This window comes from Chironomus tepperi, unplaced genomic scaffold, assembly GCF_022539635.2.
Source record: "Chironomus tepperi strain 1889 unplaced genomic scaffold, CSIRO-AGI_Ctep_v1 contig_354, whole genome shotgun sequence".
NCBI classification, from domain to species: domain Eukaryota; kingdom Metazoa; phylum Arthropoda; class Insecta; order Diptera; family Chironomidae; genus Chironomus; species Chironomus tepperi.
In genome coordinates, this window is record NW_027226476.1 from 4,069,956 (window position 1) to 4,083,370 (window position 13,415).

At 34.5% G+C, this 13,415-nt stretch overlaps 3 protein-coding genes and 1 long non-coding RNA gene across 4 annotated transcripts; 3 read left to right on the top strand and 1 right to left on the bottom strand.

The window, feature by feature from the left end:
• Positions 1 to 193: 193 nt before the first annotated feature.
• LOC139094309 (atlastin-like) lies at positions 194 to 3,696 on the top strand. Its single transcript, XM_070645335.1, has 2 exons — positions 194 to 467; positions 1,126 to 3,696. The coding sequence occupies exons 1-2, from the start codon at positions 258 to 260 to the stop codon at positions 2,617 to 2,619; spliced, it is 1,704 nt and encodes a 567-aa protein (XP_070501436.1). The 5' UTR covers positions 194 to 257; the 3' UTR covers positions 2,620 to 3,696.
• Positions 3,697 to 5,714: 2,018 nt separating this feature from the next.
• Positions 5,715 to 7,645, bottom strand: LOC139094359 (uncharacterized). Its single transcript, XR_011544774.1, has 3 exons — positions 7,508 to 7,645; positions 6,609 to 6,788; positions 5,715 to 6,306 (listed from the first exon to the last, which is right to left on the bottom strand). It is a non-coding gene; the product is annotated as an uncharacterized lncRNA (long non-coding RNA).
• A 1,876-nt stretch (positions 7,646 to 9,521) lies between these two features.
• LOC139094461 (uncharacterized) lies at positions 9,522 to 10,346 on the top strand. Its single transcript, XM_070645496.1, has one exon. It carries the CDS (start codon positions 9,522 to 9,524, stop codon positions 10,344 to 10,346), a length of 825 nt encoding a protein of 274 aa, XP_070501597.1.
• A 330-nt stretch (positions 10,347 to 10,676) lies between these two features.
• Positions 10,677 to 11,753, top strand: LOC139094337 (protein toll-like). Its single transcript, XM_070645368.1, has one exon. The coding sequence runs from the start codon at positions 10,696 to 10,698 to the stop codon at positions 11,677 to 11,679; it is 984 nt and encodes a 327-aa protein (XP_070501469.1). The 5' UTR covers positions 10,677 to 10,695; the 3' UTR covers positions 11,680 to 11,753.
• The last annotated feature ends 1,662 nt before the right edge of the window (positions 11,754 to 13,415 follow it).

Sequence of the window (13,415 nt, forward strand, 5' to 3'; positions counted from 1 at the left end):
TAAATATTTCTAATATTTTACAATACTATAAATACACAACATGACTATAAATATGCAATAAAATGAAGATAAACACAGGTGCGGTCAATATAAAGTATCAAAATATCCAGTTTATAACATGTTATACAGTCTGTTGTGAATCATTGAAAATCGTATAACAAAGTCCATACGTCATCAAATATGTTATATCGTTGAATTTCACAATAAGCACTGCTAGATTTATAAATTGTTCATTTAACCAAGAAAAGTCAGTCAAGATGGATCATACTCATCAATTTGGAAAGTCAATCAACATCTTAAGATTCTCAGAATCAAAGGAAGTAATTGTGGACAACAAGGAACTTGAAAAAATCTTTGGACATCCAGAAATTCAAGATCGTAAAGTTGTAATTTTGTCATTAATTGGAGCATTTCGTGGTGGAAAAAGTTTCTTTTTGGATTATTGCTTGCGGTTCCTCTACGCACATGTGAGTATGGTTATGTAGTTAAATAAAATTGGTGCTTGTGGATTGTTTTGTCTAAATATGACCATGAAGAATGTTAAGTGATCTAATCAGGGACGTAATCAGACAGAGCGGAAGGAATGATTGATAATTTTGGCATTTTTTAAATAAATCTTAAAATTTGAAGGATTTTGGATTTTTGATTCACGAAAAACCTTACCAAATTGCAGGATTTAATCCAATAAAGCGTGTTGATCCCCAAACTGACTCCATGAAAACTTCTCTGGATCATATTATGACAGAGACTTGAGTGTACAAATAAATGTGTTTGGAATGGTTAAAAGCAGCATTATAGAACTTTTACCTTTGCCTAAACATCACTTTATCCCATTTATAAGTGAAAATGTCTATCAATGTCACTAGCTAGACTTCATCCCGAACAGCACAAGTACATTAGCAGATTCAAAATCCAGATGCAGGTCGACATGATCCTCTGGATTTTGATCAATTTACCGACATTCGGGCATCTTAGTTAAGATAGTGTTAGCAATTGCTTTGGAAGTCAGTCGTCAAAGGCTCTGTCTGTGAAGCATTTTGACCATTAGTAGATCCCAAGTCTGACGAGCAATGCCAATACTATTTTGAAAAATCCATACAATAACTATGTTATCCTTTATTTTAGTTCCCATCAATCAACAACCGAAGTAAATCATCCCAAAGTTACTTCCGAAAAGATGACAACTGGATGGGCAGTCCTGATGAACCACTCGCAGGATTCTCATGGCGATCCGGTACGAAACGGGAAACAATCGGCATTAACATATGGAGTGATGTCTTCCTACACACAATGGACAGGACTGGTGAGAAAATAGCCATCCTCGTTATGGACACACAAGGACTTTTCGATAATCAATCAACCCCAACTGATAATTCGAGGATTTTTGCTCTTGGAACTTTAATTTCATCAATTCAAGTCCTTAACCTTAAGCAGCAAGTTCAGGAAGATCATCTCCAATATTTGCAATTTGCCAATGAACTCGCTCAATTCACATTGAAGAAGAAGATGAAAATGGAAGGAAAACCATTCCAAAATATGACATTTTTGATCCGAGATTGGGAAAATAATGAGGAGTTCCATTATGGCTTTACAGGTGGACATGAATACATCAAGGATGTTCTCATTATCAAACCAGATCAAAGTCAAGAATTAAAAGCAGTTCGAAGCTCAATTTTAGATTCATTTGAGCAAGTTAACTGCTGTTTATTGCCACATCCAGGAGATGTTGTTGCTGGACAAAGGAACTATGACGGTCGATGGTCACAAATGGACAGAATATTTAAAGCTGAGCTTAAAAGTTCCATTGAACATCTTTTGTATCCTGACAATTTAACAGTCAAAAAAATAAACTCAAAAGACATAATAGTCCACGAAATGAAGCAGTACATCCAGGTCTACATGACATTATTCCAATCAAATGAAATTCCAAAAGCATTAAGCATCTATGAATATACAGTCATGAGTCATATGAATAATTTAATTGAAAAATCTGTTGATGACTATAAGCTTACAATTTATCGTAATGCTGACTTGATTAATGATCAGAATAGTCAAAAAATTCATGATAAATGTAAGGAACGAGCACTTCAGCTTTATGATACTGAGGATAAAATGGGAACAGCTGATCATGATGAGATTTTTAAAGTAAAATTATCCGAAGAAATTGATAAAATTTATGGATATTTTAAGCAACAAAATGAACAAATTGAGAAGGAACTGACAAAGGAACGTGAAAAAATGCAAATTGCATTGGACAGAGAACAGCAACAGCATAGAGAAGCTGTAGAAGCAAAGAGACAAATTGAACATCAATTAGAAGAACTTAAAACATTAAAAAGCCGAATTGATGCTGAAGAATATGAAAGAAAGACAAGAATGCTTGAGGAACGTGTCCATGCAGAACAGCAAAGAGTCCAGGAATACAATAACAAGCTTCAAGCCGAACAAAGCTTCAGAAACAAGCTGATGTCTTTCCTTGGAATATCCTTGATAGCAATCACATCAATTGCAACAGGTGGAATTGCAGCTGGTGCTGCAGCTGTTAGTGAAACTGTAGCAGCTGTCGGTGGTGCTGTTGCGACAATTACTGCTGCAGCTAATTCATGTTCGATTATGTAAAATTTTAAAACTGCTGGGTTTAAAGATCAACTGTAATTTATGGGTTGTCTTGGCTGGTGACTGAATCTGGATCTGTTGCTAGATGTTATGTCCAAGGAATTAGCCATAAGGTTTTAGGGGTGGGGGTTATCGCAGAGGTTTAGGGAGATGGGTTTGTTTTAGAAAAAAACATAGGAAATTGAAGAATTTAGTTCCAAAAATCGGTGAAGGTTGACCACCAAAACATCCTACCCACCTTGGAAGGGCTTCCTGCTTCTGCTTCTGTCAATTAATAGTACCAAAAGTAACAATGTCAATAAGTTCTTTATTCCTGTCTATAATTTAAATGATTAATATTGAATAATTGATCATCTTTAACACATATGCTGCATACATTTAGGGGTAATATATTTTAAATAATTTGTATCCAGAGGCGTATCCAGAAATGTTATCAAAAATGGATGGGAGGAGCTGGGGTTGAGGATTGGAATTATTGTGTTTGAATCGAAAAAATCTGGATTATTTTGGGATTTTTTTGAAATTTTCACGAAAAATCATTAAAGCCAGAAGGAGTTTGACCCCCAAACCCTCCATCCCCCTCAATACACCCCTATTCATCTATATCACATATTGTTAATTAAACTAATAAATATATAATATATTACATATATGTCTTAAATATAGACACAGTCATCAAAAAATTGCGCATTTTCTTTGAATTTCCATATTTTCCATAAACCTTAATTTCAAAAAGAATTTCACCGACGGGTATGATTGGAATTTCACTGACTGAAAATCGATAATTTGGAATTACAATGACACCCTGAAAATTTTTAAAAATTAAGCTCCAAAATTTATTATAATTACAATTCAGGCGTACCTTTCTAATTGGACAGTTCAAATTGACGCCATTTCTCTCCAATTCTTTCAAGAATATTTGCAAAAATGCCGATGCTGCTGGATTTTTTTGAAACTTGCAAAACTCAAATTTTGTATTTAATATGATGTATTGATAGCTTTTGTCACTTTTGTCTCTTGATGTCTTTGCAGTGAATTGTACCTAAATTAGAGATTGCTTATTGATTAATAATTTAAGACTGATTTTCTTGATACTGGTATGGGAAGGGTATGGGAAACTGCACTCATGATATGATTTGGAATCGAAATTCGACATTTGACTGTCGAAGAAGTCGAACATTTCAAACTCAACTTTTTTTAAAATAAAAATTTACATTACGAAGAAAAGTATAAGTAACGGTCAAAAAAAATTTGAATTTTGAAAAAAATTAACAGTCGTTTTTGTGAAAGCCACACTCTGGGTTTGGTATGCCCGAAATACCCAGGATGCTATACCCAAATAACACAAGTCGGTTCCAACACCAGGTTAACTTAATTCTGTCATTGTGTCAGATCTAAACCGATCTGGCAGCAAGTCAGAGTCACGTAGGCCTGGGGATGTATTTTTGATCGACTGACCCATTTGTGCTACTTAAGGTATTTCCATAGAGCCTAAAAATAAGGGACAAATCTCACCACAATGTCATCAATTTCCTGAAGAATCTCTAAATCAATTGTAAAAATTACAGCTGATAAGTCACTTGTTGATGTCTGAGTTAAGTTTGCTTTAACGACGTCCTGGTCCTTTTTGATTTCAAATTTCAATATTTTGATTTTCTTTGATGATGCTTTAGTCTGAAATGTTTAAATTTTATTAAATTACTGAAGGTCAAATTATAAATGACGTCACAAAATCATCATCTAAAGAAGATAGTGAGCCTGGACACCTAAATGAGTATACTTATGAGTGATATAATTGAGCATGCTCAATTTTGTGAGGGTACTGATGAACATGCTCATTGTCTGTTGGGGATATCTTGAAGTTCTATTAAGATATCTCGATAATTTGTCATTTTTGGAAAGATTTGTGGAGTCTGGTTAAAATGAAAGAGTCAATCGGACTTAATGTCAGATTTTGGATCGATTAACCGGCTTGTGTTATCCCTAACAAGCAAAGGGCACGTAAAGGGCACTTTCATGGCACGGAAATACCACTACGGTATCTAAAAGTGATCTTTTTGCCTTAAAATGGTTCTAAACTGTAAGAATTGAGAAGGTTATGGCAATAATCCGATTTTTTAATTCAAATGTCGACTTGAGTCTAGTCGACGCCATACAAGATTCGAGTCGACTTTCGGCTCTGTGTGATAAAAGAGTGAGCAGGACTTTCAAAGAGTGTAGGCCAAGTTCCACTATGGATTCGCCTCTCCTAAAATAATTGGAGTCACCTCCATGAAGTCCTGCCAACTCTGGATGTTAATACTCAACTATAATACAAGATAATATCACTAAAATCAGCACAGACTTCGTTTTATTCATGATTAAAGTTAAAAATAAACCAAAAATAATTTTTGTAGACTGCAAAAAAAATGAAATTTTATTTAATTTAAACTCAAATTTTGTTTTTATTCATTTGTAAGTTTATTCAAAAAAATAATTTAAAATTATTATAATTGTATCAAAAAAAAAATTGTAATTTTATTTAACTAGGGTGACCATCTACTGTGTTTTTGCTGAGACGCTGATGTACTTTTCTGAATCTCAATTGCTGCTGTACTCCGAAGAATCCTCAAAATGTCCCGATTTTTCAAGAAGTCCAAGACTCAATATAAACTACTAGTGTATTCAAGAGCGCCCGTGTCGCCCATCATCAGGATTTTCAGCTTTAAATGGTTTAATGACTTTACATGGCTTTACATTAGCTTTTTTGCTAGTTTCTAACCTAATTTAACTAGTTTTTTGAATATTTAAACAAAAAATAGTCCAAATGAGCCCCAACAGTGCAGAACTTAGAAATCTTCAGATTTTTTTACTCCATGACTGTTCCGATTTTATGGGAAAATCCTAAAGTAACCATAGATTTAATCCATTAATTAAGGATTAAGGATTCAAATAATTTTCGCAAAACTTGATAGTTCACTTATTCATTACGCAAAAAAATGAATTTCTAGACCCCCCCTTCATCTCTCGTTACAAAATGACCATTCAAAAAAAAATTTTTGGTTTAGGCTGTTACAAAATCGTAGACCCCCCCACCTCCCTCCTAAAAAGCGAACGTAATTAGGAAAATTTTAAGCAAAGAACAATAGTAGAGCAGCGTCCTGGCAAAACTACAACAGATAGTCGCCCTAATTAATTATTAATTTTAATTTTGCATTTCCTAATTTTTTATTTTTTTATTTTTATCATATTCATCAATTCGGATCTAAACCATGAATAAATTCAGTTAGGATTAAAAAAAAGAGTAGTAGTAAGGATATAAATAGAAATTAGTATTTTTCCGATCATTCGGGATTCTCTTTTATATGTAAGGAACGGAGGAAGAGGGGGTGGAGGCAGGAGAGGGGGCAAGAGGTTACTGGTCCCCCTTTTTAGAATAAATACTTTAATTTGCTATGATTTATCGTGGAATCCAGAAATCTCTACGAACCCACCTCCTCCCTTTAGCTCTCCAAACTCACCTCCCCCTCACTCCACCCCTGATGTCCATTATGGTGAAATCTTTACAATCATCTGTGTCATCAAAAACATTCGAAGTTTCCTCACATTTCCAATTCTACCAAATACCTTGAATTCTGCAAAAATCTCTCCGTTACTTATAATTGGAAAAAAGCTGACCGGGAATCGTAAGTTGGGTATTTTAATCACGCTCTGTTAAAAAAATGTAATTGAACTAATTAGTCGATAGAAAAGGAATTTAAACTTGATTAAAGATGATTGTTCAGTTCCGTATAATTACTTCAATTCAGCTAAAGGGTCATATGATATCGTGAAAGTCATGAAAATTGTTATTTTGCGATTTTTCCAGAAATATTAAAGTGATTGGGATCAGAGCTGTATTAAGGTTGGAAGAAGGAGTGTAAGGGGCAACCCCCAACCCCATCTTTATCGGACTCTAAATTTTTCATATAAAAATCACAATATTAACGACAATATCTGACCCCGGTTCCTACCTTCTGCAACGGACACTTCAAATCGACTCCATTTCTCAGCAATTCATTCCAAAATCCCTGAAAAATTATCGATGCCGCCGGATTACTTTGAAATTTACAAAATTCAACTTTGGCATTCAACAGGATGTACTGGAAATTTTTGTCATTTTTATCTCGCGATGTTTTGGCTGTGATTTGTATCTGAAAGAATTTAACAGAAATTGAAGTTGAAACTCGGATTTTGAGTTGGGTTTTTCATTCCCGAGTGGACAAAAATACTGGATAGTTAGTCATCAACTGAACATTAACTTGCCATCAAGTAGTTGTGACGTGTTTTTGTCCACTCGGAATGCAAAAGGCTTTGGTTATGGAGCTTGAAAACTGTCACTTAGGGAAGGAATTGATGGATTGAATCAGAAGTGTCAGAACTCCGACGTGTCCTAGAGTCCGTATTAGGGGTCTAGCGGCTAATGATTGTTTAACAAGTAAGGGTTCGCCAGACCTCCAAATTCAGTTGACATTCAGTTTGTAGTGGAATCAGAACCACTCCTTTAATGAAACTATTGTCAGTTTACTGTCTTTAGCCTGCAAAAGGAGGTTGTGAGGCGCTATATCAACGCATATAATTCGAAAAAGGAGTAGTTTCTTCTGTCGGGTATCGAACCTATGATTTAATGGTCGATGTCACAACAATTAAGTACCGAACTAGGAAACCCTTCCGCCACCGAGTCACCTCTACTTGAATAAGTAAGTAAGCTCAAAGACAACGAGCATGCTCATGAATATGCTCAATTATATTGATCCAGTATACTCATGAGTACGCTTATGTTAGTGAGTAGGTTCAGCTGTCTGTTAGGGTCATAATGATCAACAAGACTAATCTCATCAATCCTAATCCACAATCCCCAATGTTATTTTACCAAAACATCATTCAATTGTTGTAGAATCTCAAAATCGACATTAAAAATGTAAACTGTCGACTCTTCAGCTTCTTCATATGAAATGTTAGCTCGACAAACTTCTGTGTCTCTTTTTATTTCAAATTTTTGAAATTTCAATTTCTTGGAATTGATGAAAATCTATGAAAAAAATTGAAAAATTTTCATAACTTTACAGCTTCAAATAAATTTAATACTTAACTGCATAAAAAATCAAAATTATCGCAAGAGAATGACCAAAATTTCCTCTAGTCATTGCGACTTGTGACATACTTATGAGAATTTTGATTTTTTGGACATGACAGACTTTAATGATCTAAACTAATTTTTTGGGATAATTGACGAAAATAATCACAATTATTAAAAATTAAAATTAAAGTAAACATTTTGAAATTTTTACGAAAAGTAAGGCTGCTTCCTGACTACGCTATAATAGGAACGAATGTCAGCTGAATGTGCGGACAGACAATTTGTACAAATTAGGTGACATGGTCTGAATTTCTGGTTTGGATCTGTATTACTTAACATTTCAAACCGACAGAAGTATAAAGCCTACTTTAGACGTTCTTTCCGTGCTGCATTGGACCCACCTGCATCCCAAGTCATGGTAGTAAAGTAAGTAAGGAGACAGAGCCACTAAAAGGATCAGATTTGCCTAATCTAAGCTTCACCTACTTAGGGACATAATATAACATGGCAATGAAACCAAATTAATGGAATTGAGCCTCACACCCTTTGATTGTCGGTCATGTACCCAGATCAGTCAAGATAAATCACGTCAATTTTAATGCTCAATTTCATTCAATAATCTAAATAATTATCACATTGTAGTTTGTTAAGAAGTCAGTCTGCTTTAATAGCTAATTTGGATAGTTACACAATTTCAGCTCAATCCACCAAATCAACCTGACAACTTCTCACACATACCTTTTTTATCCATAATTTTGGTCACTGCTGTTGGCCTAAATGATTTAAAAATTGTATATAATTAACAATAAAATGATGACAAAACGGATGTAAAAATTGTGTTTCCAGTTTTAAGGTCGTTCAGCATAAGCAGTCGCCTAAGACGTATGCAAACAAAGGTACTCAAGAACAAGTGTCGATAATGCTATTGCAAATGTTGATGGTCGTCAAGTTTATATGACTAATGGCAGCTGATGTGAAGATTTTATGGTAAAATGCATGATTTTGATGCATTAATTAGCAACAATTTAGAGAAAATCACAGCTGTTGTATCAAAAATGTGATCAATCACAGCTGTACACGGTACAATGATGTACATTAACGGATGCTCAGATGTGCTGCATAATTTTCTACAATTAAAGTGTGCTGTGGCTCTAAAATATTTTTCTAATTACTATGCCAATGTTGTTAAGCATCAAAATCAGTCAGATTCAAATAAAAAATAATTTGACCCCAAATTGTGATCCATAAATTCATAAAAATTATACAAAACAAAGTAAATGATTAGCAACAGCATCAAAATAAAGTTGAAATCCTTATCAACGCTAAATTTCTCGCTGGTTTATTCCACTCAGAATCCGGATTGAACTTATCAACAGCTGTAATACTCTCAAAAACTAGTCGCGTGTATTTTTGGGAGATAATTTTGTATAAAAGCAGTTCCTGTGCTGTTGTAGCTTCACATTCAAATCATCTGTCTTAAGTTGAGGATCATTCTGAAGAAGCTGTGAGCTGTGCCTTGATTTGGTCAACAATTTCAATTTATATCCCGCATTTGGGGACTTTGTGTTGGACATAAAATTGTGAAAATGTTCAAAATAATTATGTGAGTTAAATTTGTTAATCCACTTCAGCTTTATTGATGCTTAATTGTCCATTTTTAACTTATTTGACTAGATTACTTCTGTGCATGGCATTGGTACTCTTTGGATCATCACAATCAGCATATTTCTATTGTTATTATGATTCAAGTTATTGGAGCTCTTTAGGGACAATTTATTATTGCGAAGTTCGTAATTCAGTCACAATAATGTCACCTAATGCAGCACAAATCAAGTTAGTGACAGGCACACATCTGGATGGTTATAATAATGATGATATTGAAGGCATTGATGTCCATGAAGGAGAAATTCAATATTTTCCACGCGGACTTAACAAAATCTTCAAAAATCTTAAAGGAATTAAAGTTGTCTACACTGGACTTAAGGAAATTCATCAGAGTGACTTGAAACATTTCCCAAATTTAAAGACCCTTGATTTGTCACAAAACGATTTAGAAATATTGGAGAGAAATTTATTTGAGTTTAATCCGAATTTAGAGGAAATTTATTTATTTATAAACAAAATTTCGCACATTGATCCAAATGTGTTTGACCAGCTAACTAAACTGAGTATTTTGTACCTTAACTCAAACACTTGCATTAACACGTTTCCTTCCAACAATTCATCAGAAGTTCAAAATATCGTCGAAAAAGCAAAGGCTAAATGCACAAATTTAGATTATTCAAATTTGGAGCAAAGCGTCAAGAACCTCGAAGCTGAATCTTCAGCATTAAGTTTAGAACAACTCAAGGAAAAACTCGAAAAATTGGGAAATGAGGTGAAAAATTCAAAATTTCGAAATTACTTCCGTGACCAGATTGATGAGTTAAAAGCTGTTCAAGCCAAAAAGGCACAAGAAGAAGCCAAGACTACCACAACCATAACTGAACTAACTGATCTTGCTGGACTTTTAACATCATTGAGAATCAGAACTGACAAGCTCGAGAAGGCAATGAAGGAATTGAAGGAGCAAAATGTAAATTTTGATGAAAAATTGGCAAAAATTATGAAGGCACTCAACATTAATGAATAATCATGGACAATTTATGAATAAAATAATTTTTTTTTTGAATTTTTATACTTTTTGTGTGTGTATGTGTGTGTGAATATATATATATATATATATGTGTGTGTGTGTGTGAAGGTTCTATCCAACATTCTAGTTGCTTTTTCGCTTGAGTTAGCTTTCCACTTTAGATTTTACGCAGCATACCAATGTGACGTTGTCCAGCACTGCTTTAATCCAACGACATAACATGCTAATTTCAAATCGGAAGTAAAGAACAAATTTTCAGACATGATTTTTCACCTATAAAAGTTGAATTTTTAATATGTAAATTTTCAGTTAATTTTGACACCTAAAGCTGTGATTATCGGAAGTAATGTCAACCATAAAGTCAATAATTTGGATTTTATTCATCCACAAGTTCCTGTATCATCAAGTAATCACACAAGTTCTTCACTATAGCTACAAAGAAGTCATATCAAGTGAATATAAATGTGACTTTCTATTTATATCCTTAAAAGATTCATTTGAGAATGCAACAGAACTGTCAACGTCACATTTATTTGACAAAACAGACGATGATGTACAGTCAATTGAATTTCGTCATGGCGCATTTTCATTTACATTTCCAACATTTATTTGTGATAAGTTTAAGAACTTAAGGTACATCGACATGGCTAAAGGATTTGTTAGTAAAATTGGCGAGAAAGATTTGGAAAATTGTACAAATTTAGAGAGATTGTGCCTTAATGCTATATCGGAGGAGACATTATGGGAAAATTTCTTCGAACACAACACAAAATTGTCATCTTTAAAGCTATTCAGCATCAGTTTGAAGACATTGGATCGAAATTTTCTGGCAAATGTTAATGAGACATTGACTGATCTTGAATTGAGCATTTCAGCTGATTCCTTTACATTTCCATCAGATTTTTTGTCATCATTATTAAATCTTAGAACATTGAAGTTAGGCATCCAAGAATTGACGGACTTGCCGTCGACACTTTTTGAAAATTCAGTAAAATTGGAAGTTATTGCAATGTCTTACTGTAACATTACGGACCTGCCAAAAGGCATCTTTAAGTCATTAAGAAATTTATTGGATTTAGATTTATCAGGAAATAAGCTTCAAACAATCCATTCAGATTCATTTGGTTCACATCCATCCTTAATGACTGTCGATCTTTCATCAAATCCAATAACAGCAATTGATCCAAAATTTTATCAATTGCCAAGTTTGCTGTACATTACATTACCAAGAGAATGTGGTGATTCCATCGTAGTCGATGATCATTTGAATGGAACAAAGATCAAGAAAAAGAGCGACAAGTGTACAGCAAGCTATAAACCTCGTGATTGAAGAATTCATTCATTTTAATGTTAATAATTTAGTTGAAATACGAATAAAAATTTGATAAAATCAGCCATAATAAAGCTAGACTGGATTATTTGAGTCTTGTCGACTTCATTTGAGTCTAGTCAACTTCATTTGAGTCTAATCGACTTCATTTGAGTCTAGTCGACTTCATTTGAGTCTAGTCGACTTCATTTGAGTCTAGTCGACTTCATTTGAGTCTAGTCGACTTCATTTGAGTCTAGTCGACTTCATTTGAGTCTAGTCGACTTCATTTGAGTCTAGTCGACTTCATTTGAGTCTAGTCGACTTCATTTGAGTCTAGTCGACTTCATTTGAGTCTAGTCGACTTTATTTGAGTCTAGTTGACTTAATTTGAGTCTTGTCGACTTCATTTGAGTCTAGTCGACTTCATTTGAGTCCAGTCGACTTCATTTGAGTCTGGTCGACTTCATTAGAGTCTAGTCGACTTCATTTGAGTCTAGTCGAATTCATTTGAGTCTAGTCGAATTCATTTGAGTCTGGTCGACTTCATTTGAGTCTAGTCGACTTCATTTGAGTCTAGTTGACTTCATTTGAGTCTAGTCGACTTCATTTGAGTCTAGTCGACTTCATTTGAGTCTAGTCGACTTTATTTGAGTCTAGTTGACTTAATTTGAGTCTTGTCGACTTCAGTTGAGTCTAGTCAACTTCATTTGAGTCTAGTCGACTTCATTTGAGTCTAGTCGACTTCATTTGAGTCTAGTCGAATTCATTTGAGTCTAGTCGAATTCATTTGAGTCCAGTCGACTTCATTTGAGTCTGGTCGACTTGATTTAAGTCCAGTCGACTTCATTTGAGTCTAGTCGACTTCATTTGAGTCTAGTCGACTTCATTTGAGTCTAGTCGACTTCATTTGAGTCTAGTCGAATTCATTTGAGTCTGGTCGACTTCATTTGAGTCTAGTCGACTTCATTTGAGTCTAGTTGACTTCATTTGAGTCTAGTCGACTTCATTTGAGTCTAGTCGACTTCATTTGAGTCTAGTTGACTTCATTTGAGTCTAGTCGACTTCATTTGAGTCTAGTCGACTTCATTTGAGTCTAGTCGACTTCATTTGAGTCTAGTCGACTTCATTTGAGTCTAGTCGACTTCATTTGAGTCTAGTCGACTTCATTTGAGTCTAGTCGAATTCATTTGAGTCTGGTCGACTTCATTTGAGTCTAGTCGACTTCATTTGAGTCTAGTTGACTTCATTTGAGTCTAGTCGACTTCATTTGAGTCTAGTCGACTTCATTTGAGTCTAGTCGACTTTATTTGAGTCTAGTTGACTTAATTTGAGTCTTGTCGACTTCATTTGAGTCTAGTCGACTTCATTTGAGTCCAGTCGACTTCATTTGAGTCTGGTCGACTTCATTAGAGTCTAGTCGACTTCATTTGAGTCTAGTCGAATTCATTTGAGTCTAGTCGAATTCATTTGAGTCTGGTCGACTTCATTTGAGTCTAGTCGACTTCATTTGAGTCTAGTTGACTTCATTTGAGTCTAGTCGACTTCATTTGAGTCTAGTCGACTTCATTTGAGTCTAGTCGACTTTATTTGAGTCTAGTTGACTTAATTTGAGTCTTGTCGACTTCAGTTGAGTCTAGTCAACTTCATTTGAGTCTAGTCGACTTCATTTGAGTCTAGTCGACTTCATTTGAGTCTAGTCGAATTCATTTGAGTCTAGTCGAATTCATTTGAGTCCAGTCGACTTCATTTGAGTC